This window comes from Ursus arctos, unplaced genomic scaffold, assembly GCF_023065955.2.
Source record: "Ursus arctos isolate Adak ecotype North America unplaced genomic scaffold, UrsArc2.0 scaffold_18, whole genome shotgun sequence".
Lineage (NCBI taxonomy): Eukaryota > Metazoa > Chordata > Mammalia > Carnivora > Ursidae > Ursus > Ursus arctos.
This window is the reverse complement of record NW_026622852.1, coordinates 41,710,392-41,733,423: the sequence shown is the minus strand read 5'-3', so window position 1 is coordinate 41,733,423 and position 23,032 is coordinate 41,710,392. Positions and strand designations below refer to the sequence as shown.

At 56.0% G+C, this 23,032-nt stretch overlaps 1 protein-coding gene across 5 annotated transcripts in view; it reads right to left on the bottom strand.

Moving 5' to 3' along the window:
- COL27A1 (collagen type XXVII alpha 1 chain) overlaps window positions 1-23,032 on the bottom strand; it is a 134,863-nt gene that overhangs the window by 76,866 nt on the left and 34,965 nt on the right. For 4 of the 5 annotated variants that reach the window (XM_044389543.3, XM_044389544.3, XM_044389546.3 and 1 more), the window contains exons 6-12: window positions 21,959-22,012; window positions 20,466-20,519; window positions 12,289-12,333; window positions 11,623-11,676; window positions 11,106-11,150; window positions 8,264-8,317; window positions 7,373-7,417 (exon numbers count right to left, since the gene is read on the bottom strand). In XM_044389543.3, the coding sequence (XP_044245478.2) occupies window positions 7,373-7,417; window positions 8,264-8,317; window positions 11,106-11,150; window positions 11,623-11,676; window positions 12,289-12,333; window positions 20,466-20,519; window positions 21,959-22,012 (351 nt within the window). The remainder of the gene's footprint in view (window positions 1-7,372; window positions 7,418-8,263; window positions 8,318-11,105; window positions 11,151-11,622; window positions 11,677-12,288; window positions 12,334-20,465; window positions 20,520-21,958; window positions 22,013-23,032) is intronic. The other variant, XM_044389545.3, reaches the window with a different exon arrangement.

Sequence of the window (23,032 nt, the reverse complement as noted above, 5' to 3'; positions counted from 1 at the left end):
GGATGCCTGAGCTGTTCAGTACAGATTCCTTGCAGAGAATAATTTGTGTCTGGTTTCTAACCCAACTAGGGGAAGCCAGGGAATGGATTAAACCTAAGAACAAACCCCAAACCATGACGTCTGTCCTGGCTGAGCAAAGAGTCCTTGAGATGTGTGTGCACCTAAGCCTTTGTCCTTGCCCTGTCCAGCTGTCCTATTCTCTTCAGATCCCTCCTCTGTCGGGGAGCCCTCTTGGATCAGAAGGGAAGGGCTTGGCATTCATCCCGCTGGAGGTATGGCTTCATTCAGACACCCAAAGGAGGACATGAGGACCGAAAAATGAGATTCAGACCAAGCCAGTCACTTTACATGCAAAACTTCATTTGCCTTTGACATCTACCCTTGAGGGAAAGGTTATCAGTCCCATTTAACCGATGGGGAAACTGAGGCTCAGAGAGGCAACATCACTTGGTTAGGCAAAACAAAAAAGAAAAACAAGTCTGTGGCAGAGCTGAACCCAGGTCCCCACCCCTCTGAACCCCGTCTAGTTTGTATGAGCTGCACACGGGCAGATCATGGCACGTAGAAGCTGCTAGAATGTGTGTTCAGCTGGTTTCAGAGAGTGGCAAGGGTGTGTGTGTGTGTCTACAGGCCCATCTCCAGGTCAAGTCTTTGTGGGGGTACATCTGATCCTATCTAAGATTCCTCTCTCTGCATACTTCGGGTCCCCCCGGCAAATTTCAGCCTCCCCCCAATCCAGCCCCCCTTTGTCAAGCTGTAAGGGAGATCCCTCTCCCCTCCTGGGACCGGAGGCATCGGCTGGGTGGACTGTAGTCAGAGGAGCCTTCTGAAGGCACTGCGCTTCTGCCTTCATCTCTGGAGGCTGGGGTTAGGGGCCTGGCAGGAGATGAGGACCATCCATCAGGGTACAAGGCCAAAGCTGTCCAGCCAGGCACCTGGCCAACTCCACATGGGCAGGACTCAGGAAGTCTGCACTCTGCTCGCCAAGTCCAGTGTCTGGAGACTAGCTTTGGCTCACCTCCAGACTGGCTGTATGACCTTGGGCAGACCCTTGCTTGACCCACTGTCCTGCTCAGGCTGGGGGAGGGGGCTGTTCTCTAAGAACACTTGTCCCAACCCCTAGACGAGGCCTGGAAGGAAGGAGCCTCTTCCCCTACACACAGGAATGCCACCCAGCCTGGGGCAAGATGAGGACCTTGACACCATCCCCCAGGCACACATCCTGGCTGCAATGCCCAATAGACTCACACGAAGCAGCCCCCAGGCAGTACCAAACCCATGGGTCTGCACTCAGAGGCCACTTCAGGCTGGCTCAAGGACTCCCCTTAGGCCCAGCTGCTGGGCCAGCCTCCCCCATGAAGCTTTGGAAGCAGGGCAATCCGATGCCAGTCCTGGCTCCACCACCCATGGGCCTCTCCAAGCCTCAGTTTGCTCTGCTGTACAATGGGGCGTACAAACAGGATGAGCTGAGGTGTCCCTTGCCAGCAGCAGCAACGTGAAGGCACATCTCTGGGGCATAAGCAAGGGAGAGACCATCAGAAAGATCAAAATCCCAAAGGCAGGCACTTCTGCAGACAAAAGAGCCCAAAGATAGCCAGTGGCCGATAACAGCAGCATAAGAACAAAGACAGTAAGAGCAAACTCCAGCAGCCCAATGAGATGAGTAATTAAGAGCATAATGGCTGAAAAAAAGACAGGAGCTTTAAAAGTGCTGGAACAAATCTGCGATTGGAACAATCTCTAAGATAGAAAGACCCTAGCTGTTCTTGACAATCCACACCTCATTGCACCAGTGGGGAGACTGAGGCCCAGAGCGTACTCAAGGCCCCATTACCCACTAGCCTACATCCCCCCTCCACTGCTGGAGAAATATCTCATTTCCGGCACTTGCCCCGGGGCCCCGATGCTTGGACCTTCTGGATCTCAGAGAGGCAGCCGCCAGGCTGGACGTGTGGCCCTACTCGCCTCCCACTCTGCTTCCCTCTGTTTGGCCGTATCTCGTCGTGCATGGAGTGCAGTCCCGGCCCGGCCAGCAGCGGGACCCTCCTCCGCGGGCCTCCGCTCCCGGCTGCAGCAGGCTGGCCCGAGGCCCAAGGAATGAGCTCGGCGCCCTGCCGGGGCCCCAGCCACGTGGTGTCTCCACTTCCCCAGGTCGGGGCCCCCGGGGAACTGGACGCCTTGTACTTTGAGCAGAACAAGGGCCAGGAGGAGACAGAATCAGGCTCCGGGACGGGACTCCAAATCCTGTCTTAGCTACAGCAGTTCAGAGAAATAGATGTGAAGAGAAAGCGGGCCTTGTCACCACATCCACAGCAGGATGCCAAGGTCCGAGGAGGCCGCTGAGGGCCACCTCAGCCACTCCCCTGCCTCTGGGCGGGGTCAACCCCATCCGTCTGCCTCTGGAAGGTAGGCTAGAGAGGCAGAGCAGGCATGAAGCCTCCAGGCTCAGAAGTCCCGCTCACGCCTCGAAGGCTCAGCTCCCTGACCTACGAAATGGTCCGTCCTGCCAACTCCCCTAGCAGAGCTGGGCCGAAGGAGTGAGATGTCGTAATGCAGCCCCGGAATGCTCTACTGAGCCAGGGCATGCTAGCTCCGGTTTACATCAACAGTGGGGATACAGAATAACCTCTCAGAAGAGCCCGCAGAAGGATCTGGGGGGGCGGTTTACAGTGTTGAGATTCTCCACAGTCAGGAAATTCCTGTGCAAGCCTAACCTGCATCCCTCCTGCCGTACTTGCAGGAGAAAAGCTGTAGTCCTTTCTAGAACACATATGCACTCCGAGTGTGCTGACGTAGAAAGACCCCTGGAGGTCACGATGCTGAGCGTGTTTTCACCCTGCCCATTTGGAATCCACTAGGGAGCCCCCCCAGGAAGAGTCACCTCAGGGAACAATGAGGAGATAGGTAGGTCAAGTTCTCACCAGGATCCCAGGGTCACCAACAGCCCTGGGAAGCTCTAGCCCAAGTATGGGACATGGGGGACCATACCCCACCTCTCACAGCATCACCACTGTGAAAAGCTTTCATCTGTCTTGGTCTCAGATTCCCCACCTGGAAACATGAGACCTCTGTCACTTAGCTCCCTGTTCCCCACAGTCTGAGAATTGGAAAGGGCCCTGAAACTCAAATGCACCATGGTAGAAGCTCTTCCCACCCCCGATGGGCGTGGGGCCTTGGGCAAGTCCCAGTTGTCCCCGAGCCACACACCGAGGGAGTGGGAGCCAGGGTTGGGCCTTTCCAGCTGTAACCTTGAGGGTCTGCCGGCCTGACTCACTACGCAAGACCAGCCTTGCAGGCCCGGCCAGAGGCCACAAGACACGCTGTGAGCAGTGGCCGGCCTTGCCAGGCATTCCAGTGGGCTTGATAGTAAGTTCACAGAGTGCCCGCCCAACAAGAGGATTCACTGTCACATCTTCCTAACTTCTGGGAGGGACCCTTGTCCCAGCTGCGAGTGTCACTGTGCCATGCCCAGAACAAGCCAGGACAGCCCAGGAGAAACCCCTTTGGCTCCAGCCAAGTTTGCAACATCTTATATCTGGACCCCTCCTCAGAAAACCACAACACACTTTTCATTCTAGCAGATGTGCGGAGATGAGAGCGTTAGCCTAAGCTTTCCTTTGGAGCTAAAAATAGGAGCACAGAGAGAAGTGTAAGGTAAAAAGCAAGCAAGCGTCCTGGGGTTGAGTCCTAACTCTGCCATCAACTTGCTGTGTGACTTTGGCAAAATTACTAGCCTCTCTGAGCTCTGTCTGCCTATCTGTCTGACAGAGAGGTCGGGCCAGCTCATCACTAAAGTTCCTGCAGCTCTGATATGCTCTGACCTCTAGCATCTCCTTCAGGACCCCATCAGCGAAAGATTCCCACACCCTCCTTCCTAACCTGATGCTAGGAGGCCGCGTGCACGAGCCTGAAGTTCTGCTTGCTGGAGAGAGATGAACTACAGCAGAATCATCACCGGCCCTGCCAGAAATGAGGCCAGCTGCGATCTGGCATAAGGGAATTCAGCTCATTCTTCCGACATTTCCTCTTGTTAATAAATGCCTAGAAATTGCCTGGCCCAAACCCTCACAAGAGCACATTTGCAGAAGGAGCGCCCCCCGCCCCCCAGCCCCCCAGCCAGATCAAGGGCTCAGGAGTATTGGCAACAGGGGGATGGCCCCAAAGACCGCTTAGGGAACGTGTGGGCCGAGGACATGGCAGACTGAGGCCTGGCATGGGCAGAGACAAAGCCATAGGGGGACTTGGTGACACCAAGTCTTGCTCTATACACTGTCATATCCAGTGCAGCCCTTGCCCATTTGCTGGCCATGGCAGCTGGACCGGGGCCAAGGGGACTTTCACAGCCCTCGGGGGTATTGTGTGGCCCCAGGATTGTTTTGCTGAAGAAGGGGGATTCCTCCCACCCATGCCTGACACCGCAGTGCCAGGCAACACCCCCATCATGAAAGACAGGGCAGAATCTTAGGAAGTTAAAGGCAAGGAACAAGGAAACAGAAATGAATTGTCAGTTACAGGGGTTCGGGTCTGGTGAGGCCCCCAGAGGGTGTCTGAGCAAATGGCTTTGACTGGGTCTTGGTTTCCGAGGCTGGAAAACAGGTGTAATCCATCTCACCTTGGAGAATCAGCGCGAGAATCCTATGTACTTCAGATGCCATGAGAGCAAAAGGGCCTCAATAAATATTGCTCTTGGAGGGTATGTTTTGGCTACAAGTGCTATCCCCAGCACCTGGCACCTGGTAGGTGTCCAGTAAATTCTTGTGGAACGGAAAATGAGTGGTCTCATCTCACGCGCAGATAGCAAAATGGCGCCGAGCACCTCAGACTGAGCGGGCGCTGCCTTCCTGGCCACAGCTCCAAGGAGCAAACAAGTACGTGGCAGGCAAAAGGCAGAATGAAGAGGGGGAAGGGGGAAAAAGGGGGAGGCGGAAGAGGACAGCTGGAGCCTGGCCACGAGAGGAAGTCCTTGTGGCAGCAGGGTGGAGAAGAAGCCATCATGCCCGGGCTTTCCAAGCACTTCCCTCCTCCGTGCTCACGAGACTCTAGAATCCATTTGCTCAAGAGCTACACTCTGGGGCAAGAGGCAAAAACTCTGGCTGCTGTGTTTCAACCCAACAATGACCCTCAGAAGCCTCAAGACCTTGGCTACGTCATTCAGCCCCCGAGCCTCCATGTCCTCATCTGTAAAGAGGCAATGCCCGGTGCTCTGGCAGCCTCCCAGGATAGAGTCTGAGCAAATCCCTCATGGGTGGGCTCTGGAGGCTGATTTGGCTGAGGGGATGGCGCCAAGCTGAGATCATCTCAGGAAGTTACCTGCCCCTCCCCTGCACCTTAGACTTCGGGGAAAACAGGTCCAGAGAGGTGAAGCCATTGGCTCAAAGTGACACAGCACAGACAGCCTCAGCCACCCATTAAACTACAAACAGGAATAATGACTGCTCCTATTTATCGAGCACTTACTATGTGACAAGCAGAATGACCCCATGAGCTAAAAGCTATTATCCCCATTTCTCACAGGGGAAAACTATAATTCAGAGGCTTTGAGCCAACAATGCCCCAGGGCCTTTGCACCTACTACCTCCTCAACCTGGAAAGCTCTTCTCCAGATAGCCACAGGGCTCCCATTCTCACCTCATTAAGGTTTCTCAAGAAGTAAGGAAGATTCCTGAATACCTCAAGCACTCACTGTCTCCTTACTCCACTCTATCTTAATACTCAGCACCATCTGACATTCATTCACTCACGCTCATTCCCTTGTTCATTGTCTATCTGCCCATGAAAATGGAAACTTTGTCTTGCTCACTGCTCAGCACTAAGCATAGTGCCTGGCCCACAGTATACACTCAATATTCACTGGATGGACGGACGGACGGACGGACGGATGGATGGATGGATGGATGGATGGATTGGTGGATGGATGGATGCGTCTCCTTGCCCAAGGTCACCTGGCTCGAGGAGCAGATCTAGATGCCAGCCCAGCCCTCACAGTTGCCAGGTCCTTGCCCTGAAGCCAGAAGCATTCAGTGCTACTCCTTGCCCAGATCCAGGTGTCAGGGGTTAGACGCCCCAGGCACAGAGGGGCTGTCAGCCACAGAAAGGTCTAGTCTGAGGGTGAGGTGCCCCTCTGGTCCTTGAGACCAGGACCTGGATCTTGCTTTTCTTTGCATACCACACTTGGCCCCATAGGCCCAGACCCATACACTATAATAGGTAAGATGCCCCGATCACGCATGTCAACCCCAGAATCACAGACAAGCCCCTTTCTGGGCACCGCTGAGTGCTCCTGGCCCCCTTCCAGATACCTCTCAAGTTCCAAACTCCCCCACAGTCCCTTCCCCATCAACCACCAGCAGAGGAAAGACCAGACCCCAAGCTGACGATGCTTCCAAGTCTAGGGGTTAACCTGTGGACAGCCGCATGGGACCTTAAGCCACCAACGGAGGTCAGGCCCGAAAGAAATATGCCTCCATTATAGTCTGGGGTCTCCCTCCGCTGGCAGCAAGGGTGCTGGACATATCACCGCGGGCGGCGGGGGGGGGTCTCAGCTTCCCCTTGTGAGTAATGAGAGCATCGGAATTAATGTCTCGCCCACCAGGTGAAGATTCTGGGGCATCTGTTTCTACGACATTATTGCCAGTCAGTGAATCTGAGATCTTGATCCACCATTGAGATCAGAAGCCCTGCAGGCGAATGGCGGTGTTAGAATCTCGGCTCCCTTGTTGACTGTGAAACTGTGGGCAAGTGACTTAACCTCTCTGTGCCTTGGCTTTCTCTTCCTGCCCTGCAGATGCCCAAGGAGGAGGAAAGCAATCTCTGCCACACTGGAGAGTTATGGGTGAAGCTGGTGAACCTGGGGTTATGGCCAGCCCCTCTTGGGGGTCATACCTGCCCTGGGCCTACTCACATGCCCCACCGCCCTCTGGCCTGGCAGGTGCACATGTGCACATGTGACTCTGGTCACCCCCAGACAACACAGAGACTGAGGGTTTTCAGAGATAGGAGCCCAGACCTGGGTCTAGCCCTGATCCCCCAGTCCAAGCAGGCCCATGGACACTACTGACCCAGACAATAGAAGCCCCTGGACGCAGGACCGCACAGCAGAGCAAGTATTACACACACACACACACACACACACAGACAGAGGAGCCATCCCAGAGGGGCACAGAGCCACAGCAGGCCCCAGCTCCAGCCAACAGCCGCCGGTCAGTGTCCTGGTCGGGATAAGCCCGCATGCTGGCTCACACACTCAGAGCAGAGCGACGGCCGAGCGGACAGAAGCAGAGAACGCCCGGGCTGCAGGTGCATGGGGCGGCGGGGCCCCCGGGACGTCAGATTCACCCATAGAGTCTGCATAATAGACACGGAAAATCTTTACCGGCCTACCCATCTTGCCCCTCTTGCCAGGAACACCAGGCAGGCCCTGTAGGGGAGAGACAGGGAAGAGGTCAGGACAGGATTCCTCAGGGGACAACCAGCGCTGCCCCAAACCAGCCCCAGGGCCACCCACAAGAGGAAGTCGCAGAGGGCCTAGCGCACAGGTCACACCCAGTAGGTGCCAGTTACGTGCCCATCACGTGCATGGTCCTTGCGCTCTGCAGTGGACCTGAGCTGGGGAAACGCCTAGGAGAGTGCCCAGTGTCCCTGGTACTCAGCAGGTGCTCTCCCAAGGTCCTCCCTATCCAGCTTGTCGATGAGGTTACGAGTGAGTTCCCCAATGTGGGCTCAGGCTGGGAGGGGACAGGGAGGAAGAGGCCCTTGGGCCGCGGGGTCTTCGCCGTTATACCACAGGTAAAAGTGGCTGGAGGCAGCAGGTAAGCAAATTAGCATGGTTGTGTTCAATAACACTTTATAAAAACACTTTATAAAAAGATGACTTGCAGACACTTGATCTGAAATATAAAGTGGGCCCATTTCTCATTTGCTGAAAGCCCTCTGAAGCTATCCATGCTCTCAGAATCCAGTCCCCTTCCTGATCTGGGCCCTGAGCGCCCATGTCACTTCGCCCAGGTGCCCCCTCCAAGCTCATCTCCTTATCATTCCTGCCTTGCGCTCAGAGCTTTGATGGCATACCCTGTTACACGTGCCAAGTTACCGTACTTCCCTGACTTTGTACCCCCTATCCCTTAAGTCTGCAAGGGGTCTGCCTTGACCCTGTGGCAGACTCCTATTCAACTCAAGGGCACCTCATCCAGGAGGGACTCCTGGACTTCTTCAGGCGGAAGGGGTGGGGAGGTAGGTGGGAGGTAAACAAAGAAAGCCTACTCACTCGCTCTCCATCGGACCCTGGCAGGCCGAAGAGCCCTGGGAGTCCAATGTAGCCCTAGGAAAGAGCAGGTAGGGGGTCAGAGGGACCGAGTAGTGGGGTGTGGCTGGCCCGACCCGTCCCAGTCCCCCTCGCTGCCCTCCCACACCAAGGCTCCTCTTCTTCGCTGGTGGCAGCAGCAGCTCCGGCGGCTCCTCGATGACACAGGCCTTGAGGCAAGTGTATATGCCCATGGACTGCATGGTGCTGGCTTCCACGATGTAGTCCAAAGGCACATACCCTCACGCCAGGGAAGGGCGCGGGCGCTCTTGGGGGGGAGGCCCGCCCCGCACCAGGGCTCCTGGACCTGCAGGAAGGAAGCTCTCGGCTGGGTTAGATGCTAGAGGGGCACCAGGTTCCACCTGCTCTGAAGGATGCTGCCAGGGGCCCATGGCTTCCACGATGCCTCCTCCTAGGTCACAAAGGCCCTGAAAATGGGGCTCACATCCACCCACAGCTGTCTGAACGCCAGCAGCAAAAGCACCTGCCCCTCTGGCACGCGTTCGCCTCTGCATTCAACCCCCCCAGCGACACCGCGGACTGGCCGTCCACTCCCCCGCCACACAGACACGGAAACCAAGGCTCTGGAGATAAAGCGACACAAGTAGTCGAGGCAGAGCTGGGAGTCCACTGCCCTCAAATGCACCTGACTTTCTGCCTCCAAGTTGTGCCCGCCACCGGGCATGCCCTTCCCACCCCAGCGACGGCACAGCCATCCCCTCCAAGCCCAGCTCCAATGCCCTCGCCTCTGGCCAGCAGAACCCGTCCCTTCCCTCCACCCACGCACCATATTGGCTCCTCCGTTAATAGGATTTACCACTTTCTCTGATGTATCTTCCATTATCTGTGTCCATGTTTCATGTCCTCATTAGCCTGGGAACTGCTCAAGGGCAGGGACCTAGCCCAGAGCTCCTATCGTTCCCTGCGCTCTCTAGATGATTGTGGAATGCTTTAAGAATAACGCTTACAAAAGTTAACATTTACTGAGCACAAACTGCGTGCCAGGCCCGGTTCTCAGGGCTTCCCGTGCATTCAAGCATCTGCTGTGTCCCCACTACAGCCCCGGAAGCAGGGTATTACCAGTCAGCCCCCTGTAAGGGTGAGAACACCTAGGCCCAGAAGTGAAGTGACTTGCCCAGGGTCATACGGCTGGATCATGATCAAACTGGTATTGGAATTCGAGTCAACTGACTCCAGGGCAGGCCTCCTAACCACTCAACTACACTGCCTCCCACGAACTAGCAACCAGTGCAGGCTCACAGCCCTCTCTCCCTCCTTAGCAGGTCAAGAAGTCATTGCGCCTTCTCAGTGTCCAGTGCGATGAACGTCTTTCACTGTAACGAGGGACACTGATCCTGCCAACCAGGGCTTATATTCCAGATTTACAGATGAGAAAAATGGGCTCAGAGAGGTCCAGCAACTTGCCTGCCATCCCACAGCTAGTTAAGGGCACAGCAGGTCTTAAAGCCAGTTGCCCTAATTCCAAAGCCCACGCTCTACCACTTTCCCAACGACGAGGCTGGTGGTGGCAGGGGCGGGAGGGCGGCTTGAGTGATTCCAGCTCCCCCAGGCTGCTCAGGGCCCTGTGACCCAGAGAGGAGGGTGCTGGGGCCAGAGCAACTCTGGCCCACATGTGGTCTGAAGATGCCATCAGCATGGCCACCAGCAAGCAGCCCCAGATGTCAGCAGCATGCCTCTGGGGCCACAGCTGGTGGGAAGAGCCGGATACAGGACAGCAGCCTCCCCAGCCCCTGCATGACATCGCCACTGTCATCATCACCAACATCATCGCATCTCGAGAAAACTTGCCCACCCACCTCCTTGCCCACCTCCCAGACGCTCTAACGGCCACATGTCAGCTGCAGGGCTTAAGGCCCAGACTGGGGCCGTAAATAGCTTTGGCTCGGATGTGGAGGACACGTCACAGCTGACCTGGCCTGACCGAGGGCTGTGTGACCCACTTGCTGGGCATGCTTTGAGAGGCAGCAAGGCCGGCCCTCAGGACACCTGAGTCCGCATCCCAGCTCCACCTTAGACGTGCAGAGCGAGCCACGGCTGTCCGGTCCCCGCCTGAATCCAGTTTCCTTGTGTGTAGACAACGGGATTCCACCACATTATCTCTTAGACTTTCAAACTCCATCTACCCCCATTCGGTGCACCCAGAATCTTCTCCACCACCCACCTCCCCACTTGGGAGCCCCTCTTCAGCAGTACTTGCTTCCAAATTCTTGGTATCCCCATAACCATGTCGGAGGTAGGAAAAGACCTCACTCCCATTGTAAAGATGGGGAAACTGAGGCTGCTGGCTACTCAGGGTTTGCTCCACCAGAGGAAGAGCAGACGCTCCACCAGCCTCCCGGCCTGAGCAACACCACCCATCAGCCACCCCTGCTCTCTAAAAAGGGTAGGGAGGGGAGCAGGAGAGAGGCCTCTGAGGATTGTAACGGCAGGCAAAGCAGCCCTGACTTAGGTCCCCTAGCACTTGGGATGTGCTGGGGGCCACGGCAAGCAAACGCCTGACCACGGCAGCCAGGCCATGGCTGAACACCCAACAGAACTTTTGCCGCCCAGGCCGCCAGGCATGGACACCAAGCCGGCTTACCTGGCTCAAGGATCCCCCATCGCCTGCCCACCCTGCTGCCCCTTTGCTCTCCAAAGAGCACTCAGGTGGGAGGGCAGATGTGCCGCCCCCTGCCAGATGCTGTATAGAGACTCTGCACACCTCACCTCCCACCAGGCCCGTTCGGGGGACAGGTAATGACCACCCAGGGCCCCACCTGAGTGGCACTTGCCAAGGCCCACTTACCCGGCTGCCTTTGGGGCCAGGGTCTCCTACCGGTCCAGGTAACCCCTGAAACATAAAAGACAGAGGGGCAAGGACATAGGGAAACATTCTCCCTGCTGCCAACAACCCAGGGAAAGTCCTGTCTCCTCGGGGCCTCAGCTGCCCCCTCTGTAGAAAGGGAGTGGGGTTAGACCTGCAGTCTTTACACTGAGGACCCCACTCTGCCCCAGAGTCCTGGGGGAGTGGACGGGGGTGGGGGTGGGGAGGGGGAAGGAGAGACTAAGTGGGAGGAGCCTCTGAAGCCCCACCCCCACAGCGCCAGAAGACTTTCTTCTGCTGCCTCCCGAGCATCCTGTGCCCTACTGCCCTCAAACAGAGGGTTCCTTGGTCCAGCCCCCTGAATAGCCCTTTCTTTGGGGCCCACCCAGCGGGCACAGCTCCTCGGCCCCCAGCCTGCTGCTTCCCTCTGCCTGGGGGGCACCCGTGGCCATCTCCACACCACCATGGCCACCGAGCTTCCAGAAGCCATATACTGCACCTGCCTGCCAGGGTAACCTTTGGCCCCTGGGCTGCCCTCAGGTCCTGGCCGCCCCTGTAAAGGAATGAAGAGAAACATAAGGGAAGAGGAGACCCTGCCCAGCTCTGGGTCTGGGGGCCGGTGGGGGACCGGGGCTCACTCACAATGGACAAAGAAAAGGGCAGGAATGCGAGCTGAATGGGGAGGAAGGGGAAGCCACGGGCCTGCTGGGCCCCCAGCCCACCCCTCTGTGAAACCGGTCCGACCAGCTTAGAAGGACAAACCAAGCCCCCTTTGCTGGCCGCCCAGGACTGAGAAAGCTCTGAGAAGCCCTGGCTGGCTCTCCCACGCTGGCAGGGGCTGCTATTTGACTTGGGCCAGTACAGCCCAGATTCCTGCAAACCCCGTGGCGGCGTGCATAATATCCCCTAACATCGCCCGGAACAGGCCAGCTATTCATGGCTCTGACTGCAGTTGAGTGGCTCATGCCAACGCCAGGTCGGCGTGGACTCCAGCTCTTTCAGGCAGATGGGGCTGGCGGAGAGGTGGGGTAGGCTCGGGGCCCCCCGCAGTGTGGGAGGTACTAGGGTTCACTGGTGGAATGGAGCCCAGGGGAGGAGGCCAGGGGCAGAGAGGGGTGGAGCAGGGGGAGTGCAAGCAGGGCAGGGCTGAGGCCGAGGCCCTCACCTGTTCTCCGGGGTGCCCCGCCGGTCCAGGATAGCCCTTGTATCCCTGCAGGGGGTGATGAGGGGAAGAAAAGGCATCAGGCCAGGAAGGTCTCTGGGCCTTTGGATCAGGAGGCAGAGGCCCAGCCGCCCTGCCTGCCTTTTCAGCACCGCATGCTCTGTGGACGGCAGGCGGGGAGTGTGTGTTCAATGACCACTCGCTGAATGGACACAAGGCCGTCAGGGTTGGCACCTGCTATGGCTTCTTCTGCCTCCGATGGCGCGCAGACCAGAAGTCATCAGGAGAGCTGCTCACTCCTCCCACAGCGCTTGTGAGCTGCACGGGGAGACAGCCCCCCCTCGGCAGAGTAACGCTGTATCCCAACCATTCCTTCCAAATCCAGACAGGGGTGAGCCCATCCGAAGCAGGGGCAGAGTGAGTTCTCAAGGGATGGGTGGACCAATTAGGACCTTCAGGTCTGGGATGTGATGCTGGGATCCATGTCAAGACCTGCTCCTTCTCATAAACCCCCGTCAGAAAAGATCTCACCCGTACCGACCAAGTACATCGACCACAACAGCGGCCTCCCTTCCTCTCACTGGTCCCAGCCCCCATTCCACGGAGGAACAGGCCACTCAAATGTCTGATTGAGAAGTACTCTGGCCACAAGCCAGTACCAACCCTGACCCTCTGTCCCCACGGCCCAACCACCAGGTCTCTAGGTGAAGAGAATCGAACCAGTGTGTGCTTACCCATGGCCCTAGGGACGACCACCAGAGCCGTTTCCTAAGACTTAGGGGCTCTCCGAAGGGAAACCCGGGACTTCAAACTTCCATCAGCTCAGGGCAGCTGTGAACTAAGACCAGGCAGGGGCGGCCCCACAGATCTCCGTTAGACCCCCGGCACAGAGAGCCCAGGGCTTGGCTCTGACACCGTCCCTCACCTACCGTGCAACTCTGGTGGGATTCCCCCCTTCTCTGGACCTCAGCTGAGGGCACGAGAACTCTCAGGCCCCCTCGGCTCTGGTGTTTGCGAACTCCGAAGTTCTACGGCTCCCCCAGAGCGCGATAAACAAGACGATGCCTGTAGACCCCCTCTGTGTACTGCTGTTGACCCGAGACCACACCTGCATGACCCCCTCGCCCCCCCCCCCCAGACGCCAGCCAGAGAGGTGTGTGTTGGGGGGAGGGGTGGAATTATCATCTGCACTTTACGGAGGAGAAAACGGAGTCTCAGAGAACTCACTCCGAGCCCCACCGCTAAGTAGCAGTGGGCTCCCACTCACCGCCGGGTCCTTCTGGCACCTGAGGCCACACAGAGAGCCCTGCCGACATTCCAGGCACAGTCACCGTTCACGCATGTCCACAAACACACACAGGCACACGCACTCAGCACCCCCCGCGGACCCCCAGGAAGCAGGACTCTTAATGATAAACAGCAGTGTCGGTTGGATCCAAGAGGTCTGGGGAGTTTACAAGCATTCCTTCTGCACCTACTCATACCTCAGGACCGCTCGGCGATATGATTACATCTCACACGCGGGGCCCGCGAGACTGATGCAACGTGGCTTGTGAGTGTCTTCTACCTGGGGGGGGTACGTTCTTTTCCCCAGGGAGCAAACCGAGGCGGAGGCCACAGCCGGGGGCTCGCACATGGAGTGGCTGAGACCTCTTGTGTCAGGCTGACCTGGAACTATCCTGCTTTGCCTACTGGATGGCTGTGTGATCTGAGGCCACTGGTGTCACCTCGCTGAGCCCTGGCTTCCTCTTTCGTAAATGGAAATAGGACTGGCACATGGGTCACATGATATAATGTGTGCAAAGCACCTAGCACAGTACCCAGCATTAAATTCAGGGATCCCGTGAAGACCTGCTGCTGTCACCATCGTGACCTTCATAGTTCATTCATTCATTCAACAAACACTTACTGAACTTTTATGTGCCAGCACCATTCCAGGCCTGGGATGAATGAGAAGACAACATCCTTTAGCCTTAATGGAGTTGACAGTCTAATTAAGGAGATATAAAAACAAATAAATATAAAAGGTAATGTCTGGGGGAGGGGGAAATGGGGAGTCATTGTTTTCGTGGGTGTAGAGCTTCAGTTTTGCAAGATGGGAAAGTTCTGGAGATGCCTTGCACCATGAGGATGTGAATGTGCTTAGCACTGCTGACCGTGCCTTTAAACACAGTTAAGATGGTAAATTTTATGTTGTGTGGTTTTTGCCGTAATTAAAAGTTAAAATTTTGAAAATGGTGACTGTGCGGTAGTGACCAGAGCTACAATGAAAAGTGAGCAGAGTCAGAGGACAGAGAGAGGCCGTGTTGGGGAGGGGTGGCAGCTGTGGCTGGGTAGCCGGGCAGGTGCTCTGAGGAGACAAATGACGGGAGCCTGAAACAGGGCTGGCCCTCTGGGAAAGGCATTCCCAGCAGAGGGAACAGTAGGTGCAGAAGCCCTGAGGCAAGAACCCTCTCAGGTGGGTTTGATGAAGACCTAGGCCCCTGTGACGGGAGCAGAATGAGCGAGGGGTGAGGCAGAGAGGGGTGGGTGGTTAAGAAGAAGCCAGAAGCCAGAGAAAGGGGACCAGGGAGCCCCTGAGCATCACCAGCTCCTTTGGCTTCGCCTGCAGTCAGGAAGGAATCTGCTGGAAACCAAGGCTCCAGCAGAGAAGTGTTGCCAGGGAGATCCCAGAAGATTTTAAGTAAACCCTTTACTCAGGACACAGGAAAAAGGAAATGCATTATCTTCAGGGATAGGGACAGTAGCCGGCCCTTTGCCTGGCCTGGTCCTAGAACTTTAAATAGACATATCAGCTCATCAACTCTTTGCGATCCCCTAGCAGGTAGGAGTTACCATACACAGTGCCAGACGAGGAAACAGAGGCTCAGAGAGGTAAAGAGACTTTCCTGAGGCTACACAGCTCTCCAGGGGCAAGGCCAGGGTGTGACTCCAGTCCCTAAACCCTAACCACCCAATCACGGGATAAGACATACTTGAGGCCCAAGGCCCACGTAGAAGAGCCACAGGGCCACACAGGGAAAGACCCCCTTACAGACCTTCCTCCCCAGGACAGAGTGTCTGGCTCAGTACAGCATTTCCAGGGCAGAGGACCATCACAGAACCCTGGAGTATCTGAGCCATCAATCTGCCCACTTTTCTCATTGGACAGACTTACCAGGGGGAAGGGACTTGCCCAAGGTCACTTAGCAAGTTATGGCCAAGACCAGGCTATTCCCCAGGACTCTAGACCCCCGGGCTGTGCTTTGTCCAACAGGCCACGATTCCTAGGTCTATCCCAAACAGTGGACCTTGAAGGGTCTTGCACGTTGCTGTGAACTACCCACTTCTCCTGGCTGGCTGAGAGCAGCAGAGGCTGAGCGAGGCCAAGGCGTGGGGGGAAAGTGGGGGGAGGTTCCTATGCTCCCTGGAAGTACCTTAACAGTGTTTACCAAGCTGGGGCCAGCCAAATAGCTTCAAATGACAGGGCCCCAGGACCTGGAAGAATCTAAACCATTATCTTCTCCTGGGCCCCAGCAATTACGGGGTGAGTACTAACCGCAAGGTGGACCCACGGGCAGTGATTTCCCGCCTGTGTGATCGGTGCCTGACTGGTGCTAGGGGAGAGCAGACGCTTCAGGGGAGCTCCAGGGACCACAGAGTCTGTAAGGGGCCTCTGGCTGCCCAGCAGGCGGGTCTCCACAGGACCCGTGTTTATAATAGAACTCGGTCTATATTTTGGTTTGGGAGCCAGATTAATCATTGCTTACAATGCACAAGGAGAAACCAGACATCACCTCACTGTTGCTGCAGACAGCCTCCCCGTCGGCCGGGATGCTATTTGGGCTTTGGGCAGGGAGCGTGGGGGGGGGGGGGTCCTGTTCTTGCCTGGGGGTCCTGGGGAGCAATGTGTGCCTAGACCTCAGCCGTTCCCCTAGCTCCACCTCAGTGTGCAAGGCCCCAGTTTCTCTTGCAGAAACACGGAACTTACCACGCTTGCTGAGCGCTCCATGAGACCCCCTAAACTTCTCGACCACCTCCACAGCCCATCGGGGGCAGTCAGCAGGACAGAGAGCCCCATTTGACAGAAAGGATCAGTGAGGAAGAAACAGGCCAGGAGGCTGTGACTCATTACATGATACTGGCCAAGTCCCTCCTCCTCTCTGGACCTCAGTTTTCCCTGTTGGCCTCTCAAAGCATTGTGTCGGTTCAGAAATTGTAGGGATCAGAAATGTGTGGTCTGTCCAAAAGTGCAGTCCATCATGACGCAGCCAGGCACCTGCCATCAAGCTCTGCTCAGTGGGTACCTGGGACAGGTCGGGCAGGAACACATCATTTCTGTCTGGCTCATTCATTCAAACAATTGTTCATTCATTCAACTAAGGTTTGCTGAACCCCAGACATGACCCTGTGTTAAGCATGAAGAATACACTGGTGAACACAACAAACTCATTCCCTACCTTCTAGAAGGTAACACATATTAAGTGGAATGAAGGAGAAGCATTGCATGCTAAGACAGTGTAGATAGCCAACCGGAAGTTGTGGCATTGTAAACAGGCTCGAAGGAGGGGCCAGGTTGGACAGCAGAGCTCAGAAACGGCGGTGGGCCTAGGCCCCAGAAGCCCAGGGCAGCCCAGCAGCAGGGGAGCCTGGAGAAGGTTCTAGGTAGGGGCTCTGCATGGAAGTGGCCAACTCAGGCGGCACAAGGAGGGCCTGTGGGCAGGGTGAGGGTTGCAAAAAGGAGCTGGGAGGAAGTTTCAACTGGAGTCCCAATTTCATTCCATTAGTCATGTCTACGTGGGGCAATGTGTTAAGAAGGATTCTGAGGTCACATCAGGGCTTGACAGGAAAGATCAATGAGTGGTGTCTGCCACAGGCAGGGGAGGAGGGAGGTATGCGACAGGACAGATGCCTGTGTCCCGCACTGTGCTAAGCGCCTCATAAGGAGACAAGGGTGAACAGGGCCTCCGTGCCACTTGTTCCAGCTGACAAATGCGCCAAGGACACCAGACAGTCTCCCGCCAGCCGAATACTCGGAGTCCTGGAAAGGCTAAGAAGGTGGGCCGGGTGATCAGGGGAAGAAGGTGTGACTTTTGCCTGGAGGTTGCTGGGAGGGCGCTCTTGGAGAAGATGGTGTTGGAGAGTAGAATTGAGGGACAGATGCGTGCAGATGAGCGTGGAAGATCATGCCGGGGGAGGGCACAGCATAAGCAAACGCAGGGAGACAGGAAGGCCCAGGACGGAGGGGGGCTTCCGTACCACAGTTTCTCAGCCCGGGGCTCTACTGACACCGTGGGCCGGGTTAGTCTTTGCTGAGGAGGGGAGGCTGTCCTGAGCATTGTGGGAAGTTTAACAGCATCTCTGGCTTCTACCTGTTAGAAGCTGGTGGCCCCCCTCTCCCAGCTGTGATGGCCAAAAATGTCTCCAGACATTGCTCACTGTTCCCTGGGGGGCAAAATCACCCCCAGCTGGGAAGCACGGCTCTAAGGAGAGAAGGCAAGGTGGTCGGCCCAGGGACAGCACAGGATTCCACCCGCCCGAAGTGCAAATAGGATTCTGGTAGCCTTCTTGGCTAGTGGAAGGTGGTTAGCTGGTAACTAGGCAAGATGACTGATGGTCCCACATGGGCAAGACCTTCAGTGCTTTTCCTTCATGATCGTGATCATTCATTCATTCAACAAACATGCATGCAGTGCCTACGAGTGCCAGCCCCATGCTAGTGCTGGGGCTAGAACATCTCATGTCACCCAACCTCTCCCTGTATCCCAACTGAGGCTCAGTGAGATGAGGCCACTTGCCCAAGCTCACACGGCAGGAGAGGGGACAGAGCTGGGTTCCATCCAGGTCTGTCCGGCCTGTTCTGTGCGCCTGCCCAGCCCTTGGGAGTTGGCTTGGCAAAGGCCCTCAGCAAACATCGCAGATGGATGGCAGACAAATGAACCTTCTCAGCCGGAGAGGCTCTTTTTTTCCCACTTAACGGGGCCTCTCTTATTTGAAAAGCTGTCTCAATCAGTGTTGTGCAGAGAAAGGGCTTGAAGGCCAGAGACCTGGATTCAAATTCCAACTCTGCAGCTTAGCAATTCTGGAAGGTATTTCATGAAACCAGTGGTTCTCAGTCTCGGCTGCACAAGAGAATCTTGTACCTGGGTCCCACTCACACTAACGGGACCAGAGTCCCTGCCCACAGCCCCCAGCCGGTTCTAATGCACAGTGAGGCAGGGGCGGGGGCACGGGGAGCACAACGACAGAACTCCGTCTCCACGAGGCCCTCGATAAGCTCGTTGGCCTTTAACACCAGTGTCAGCACTGGTGACCTGGGCGAGCCTGGGACCTACGTGCTTATTTGCTGAACAACTGGAAGAATGAATGAACGAACGAATGAATGAATGAGGTCAATTTGAGCCTCGGTTTTCTCAGCTGTAAAACAGGCGTAATAGTGCTTCAACTCTTGGAGGTTCTTGTGAGGAAACAATGTGACAAAGGACAGTCACTCCTTGCGTCACCTCTAATTGGCCATGGGAACCCTCATGGGAACCCTCACAACCAAAACTCCCTTTCTCCCACCTATTTTTGTCCATTTTCCATTTGTCCTTCTATTTTTTTTTTTAAGATTTTATTTATTTATTTATTTGACAGAGAGAGAGACAGCCAGCGAGAGAGGGAACACAAGCAGGGGGAGTGGGAGAGGAAGAAGCAGGCTCATAGCGGAAGAGCCTGATGCGGGGCTCGATCCCATCACGCCGGGAACACGCCCTGAGCCGAAGGCAGACGCTTAACCGCTGTGCCACCCAGGCGCCCCTGTCCTTCTATTTTTACTGTTTTTCTTTTTATTATCTGTCGCCCCACCACGCGCACAAGAATGTGAGTTCCAGGGGGACAGGGATTTTTGTCTATTTACTCAGCTCCACACCTTGCCTCCTGCCTGGCACATGATAAGCGTTCCATCACTTCTGTCGAATAAATGAATGAATAGGATTATTGGTGTCATGCTGAGGTGACACCCCAATCCGACGGGCTAGTGAGCAAAGAGGATGCTGACTTCACCTCTCACCCACTGACGTCCCCTCTCTCCCAAGGCTCCCCACACGAGACGATGCAGAGAAGCCACGGAAGAGCATCAGGGCAAAGTGGCCGCCGTTGTCACCGAAGAGGCTCATGGGAGGAGAGGGTGCTTACAAACAGTGATGATTCCAGTACCATTCTACCCGATTGGTCCTCCTCCCCGGCCCTCACGACTGGTCAGGGGTCCCGGCCTTGGGACCTGAGCCCCCCCATGCTCTGCCCATTGGCCTGCCACGGACAAACTCCTGCATGTTTGCCTGAGCTGGGGTCCGGGGCCACTGTGTAAATGCCTTTTTCAGTTTCCTAACTACACAGAGACTCTGCCTTAGTTGGGAAAAGATGCTTCTCCCTTCTCAGGTGAGCTGGTCCCTCTTGGATGGGGGCTCTGGGCCTCCCTGGACATCTGCTGAGAGCAGAGAGCCCTGGACCCCTGGCAGGAGCAGGTCTAGTCTGCTTTTCCCATCTCCTGCCACCTCTACTAGACTCCCACCCCCACACAGAGCGAGACCACCACGGGCTGCTTTATGAGCCGGTACTGGAAAGAGACTTTTCCACTCACACCTCATCCATCAGAAAGTGCTGGAGCACGGAGGGGAAGTGAGTGGGGAGAGGGAGTCCCTGTGTTCTCTGAGCCAGAAAATCCCATGTTTCCTCAGCTCACAGACAGCCACAGACTCCTGTCTGGGTCTGGCCTCTTCAGATTTATGCTCTGGCCATGGAGGGTGGAGAAGGAGATCCAGGAGACCTCATGCTCCAAGTGCCACAGGGACCCTCAGAGCAAGGACAACATGGAGCCAGGAGACACTACATCTGTTCAGACAAGAACCAGATGGCCCAGAGAGCAGGGGGGCTGCAGCCACAGCGGGGAGCCAGGGCGCAAGCCGAAGACGTGGCCTAGTAGCCCTAGGCCGATACACCTCCTGGAATCCCCACCAGCAATCCTGCAGAACGCAATCGACCCTTGGCCTGCACGGTCTTCCCCACCCCCACCCCCATTTCCTGAACACCTACTATGCACAGGCCCTGTGCTAGGCTCCGTAGGGAGAGCACCAACCAGATTCGCACGGTCTGGTTGGTGAAATAACCAAGCTAGACAGAAAGCGCACTGGACAAGGCAAAGCACTGAAAGCAAGGTGTACCTTTCGTCCAAGAGGTCCTGGATTCCCAGAGAGCCCAGGCAAGCCCACGTCGCCCTGCAAAACACAGACGAAGGGGTGAGGCGGGGGGAACAGGAGCAGAGACGCTCATGAAATGGCAGGCGTGTCCTCGCACGGCCAACTGTCTGCAAACGGGACTCCTGGAGGCCCAGAGGGCAGCCGAGTGGTTGGGCACCCAGCCCCTCCCCGCTAACCCAGTCACTCCATTTGATCTATTTTATACCCCGGACGTTGGCACAGGATATCAAGTAAGGAACGGGGTCTGCTGTTAAAACCGTGTTTGAAAACCACTGCCCCTCGGGACACACAACTTGTCTGCCTCGTTCTAGTCCGCTCTCTCTCTCTTTGCATTCCTGAGACACCTTCCCTTCTGCCCACTCCTCATCCTCGCTGGGCATGGTGGGCAGTAGGGGGCATTTCTGCTTTGAGACCTGAGAACGGACAACACAGGAGCAAGAGAGAAGCCCAGGCTCTTGGACTTTGTCAGGCCTGGATACAAACCTGCTCTGGACCTGACCAGCTCTGTGACCTCCAGCAAGCCACCTGCCTCTGAGGCCTCTCTGCTATCTCATCTGCAAGCTGGGCCCGTCTGTCCTGTGTTACAAGGTCTCGATGAGGAGCACGTGGGCATTTATATGAATGCTTACACCTAGTAAATGTTTGCTGCATGAAAAAAATGTGAGGATGTGAAGGAATGAGCCACCTATATCTTGGGGAAATCAAAGGGAGCTGTGTCTTCTATGTGCCCAAGCACAGGAGGCCAGGTTGAGAAGCAGTGTTGTCTGTCAGGAGGGTTCTTGGGCTCATGTCCAGAATGAGCCAGACAGACTCGAGTGTTCCGTCCAGGATATGTATGTTTGAGAGCTGGGGGTCTTACTTAGAGTCTGGGTTCCCCTGTTCCTACCTGTCCTGTGCTCCTTCCAGGCCCCTTAATCAGTGTATGGGGGGATGCTTCGGGGATGGACGAAGTCCTCTGGCCTAAGTGTTCTTTTTTTCCTCGAGAAACTTCTGGTCCCGTAGCCCTTCAGAGTTAGAGAGCCCTGAATCTCTGGCCCGATCCCTTCCCATCTCCTAGAAATCCACAGACCTGTCTGCTCAAATTAACCTCAGAGGGGATTTTGAATGTTTGTTGGAAGCTTCCTGGGTGTATGCTAGCAAAAACTTCTGGATGCCAAGGGTCACCTAGAGGGCCCGACAGAAACGCAGGACATTACACAAAAGGTCACTCACCAACGGTGGGTCCGCAGGCAAAATCTTTTGTCAGTCTTATTGGTTGCACCCCCAAAGAAAGTACAGGGAATGACTTTGGGTTTGGCACGGGCTGAAGGACTTCAAGGAAAGCACCCAACCACACTCCTCCCTGGCTACTTTGTCACCTCCTGCCTCTGACACACAGTGTCTTCTGCTGGGGCACGGTGGTTTCCCTACTGTCCACTCCCCCACTTCCCTCGATGCTGGGGTCCCTGGAAACCTACCTTCACCCCATCGAGGGCCTTTCCTGGTGAGAGCCCTGGGTCCCCTTTCTGTCCCTGAAAGAAAAACAATTCTTTCTAGAATCATCTAGAGAGGCTATCTCCCCACAACCTCTGCTCAAAGTCCTATCCCCTGCTAAAATGCCCTCCCGCCCATCCCCCCCGCTCACACACCTCCAGGGGGGTCTTCTCCAGTTCCGTTCCTCCCTGCACTAACACCTTCCATAGCTCCCCACTGACTGCATGAGGACACCTCCAAACTCCTCCTTCCGTGACCCTTGTCCTCTATCATCTGGTCCCACCCACCCTCTGCAAACCACTTTCCAGTCGCCAAACTCACAGACAGGGTCCCTCTGTTCCTCGCCAGACCACAGCCCATCGTTAGCAACGCCCTGCACTTCCCTGCTGCCAGGTCCTGGCTCAGGCTGTCACCCCCGCCTAGAAAACCATTCCTCAAGCAGCATTCACCAAACCATAGACATTCTTCAAGATGCAGCTTGAATGTGTCCTCCTGACCAGCCGGCAGAGCTCTGATGACCAGTCCTTGCATGTGCGTGTGGCTAGGACTGCCCCCTGACTTGTTCCCCTGGGCTCTCAGAGCGTTTCCGAGAGACACATCAAAGAAGCATGTCCGATTCTTCTTGAATTTCTAGTATGCTCACCTCACTGTTCTCTATTTACTGAGGGTCTGTGCGGTAACACCACTACGTCTGCGCACAGCCCCTCACAGTGTGCAATACCCTGGTCTCATGAGATTCTCACAGCCTGATGAAGCAGGCAAGGGAAGTGTTATTACCCCCACACACACATCTGGGGAAACTGAGGCTAGGAGGAGGAAAGGGACGGCCTGAGGCCCCAAGCTGAGGCCCTGGCAGAGCTAAGACAGACCCCTGAGGTCCGTGTTCAGGGATGTCCTGGGACCCGATGAGTTACAATAGGCAGTAAATAGGGGAAAAACCAAGAAGCAGTGGGTTCCCCGTCAGAGACAAGCAGCCTTTGTGCCCAGCATATGGGAGGGTCCCCGTCGCAAGGGTCCTGGCTCTCCGAGCATGAGGCTCAGGGAGAGGACCTGTGGGT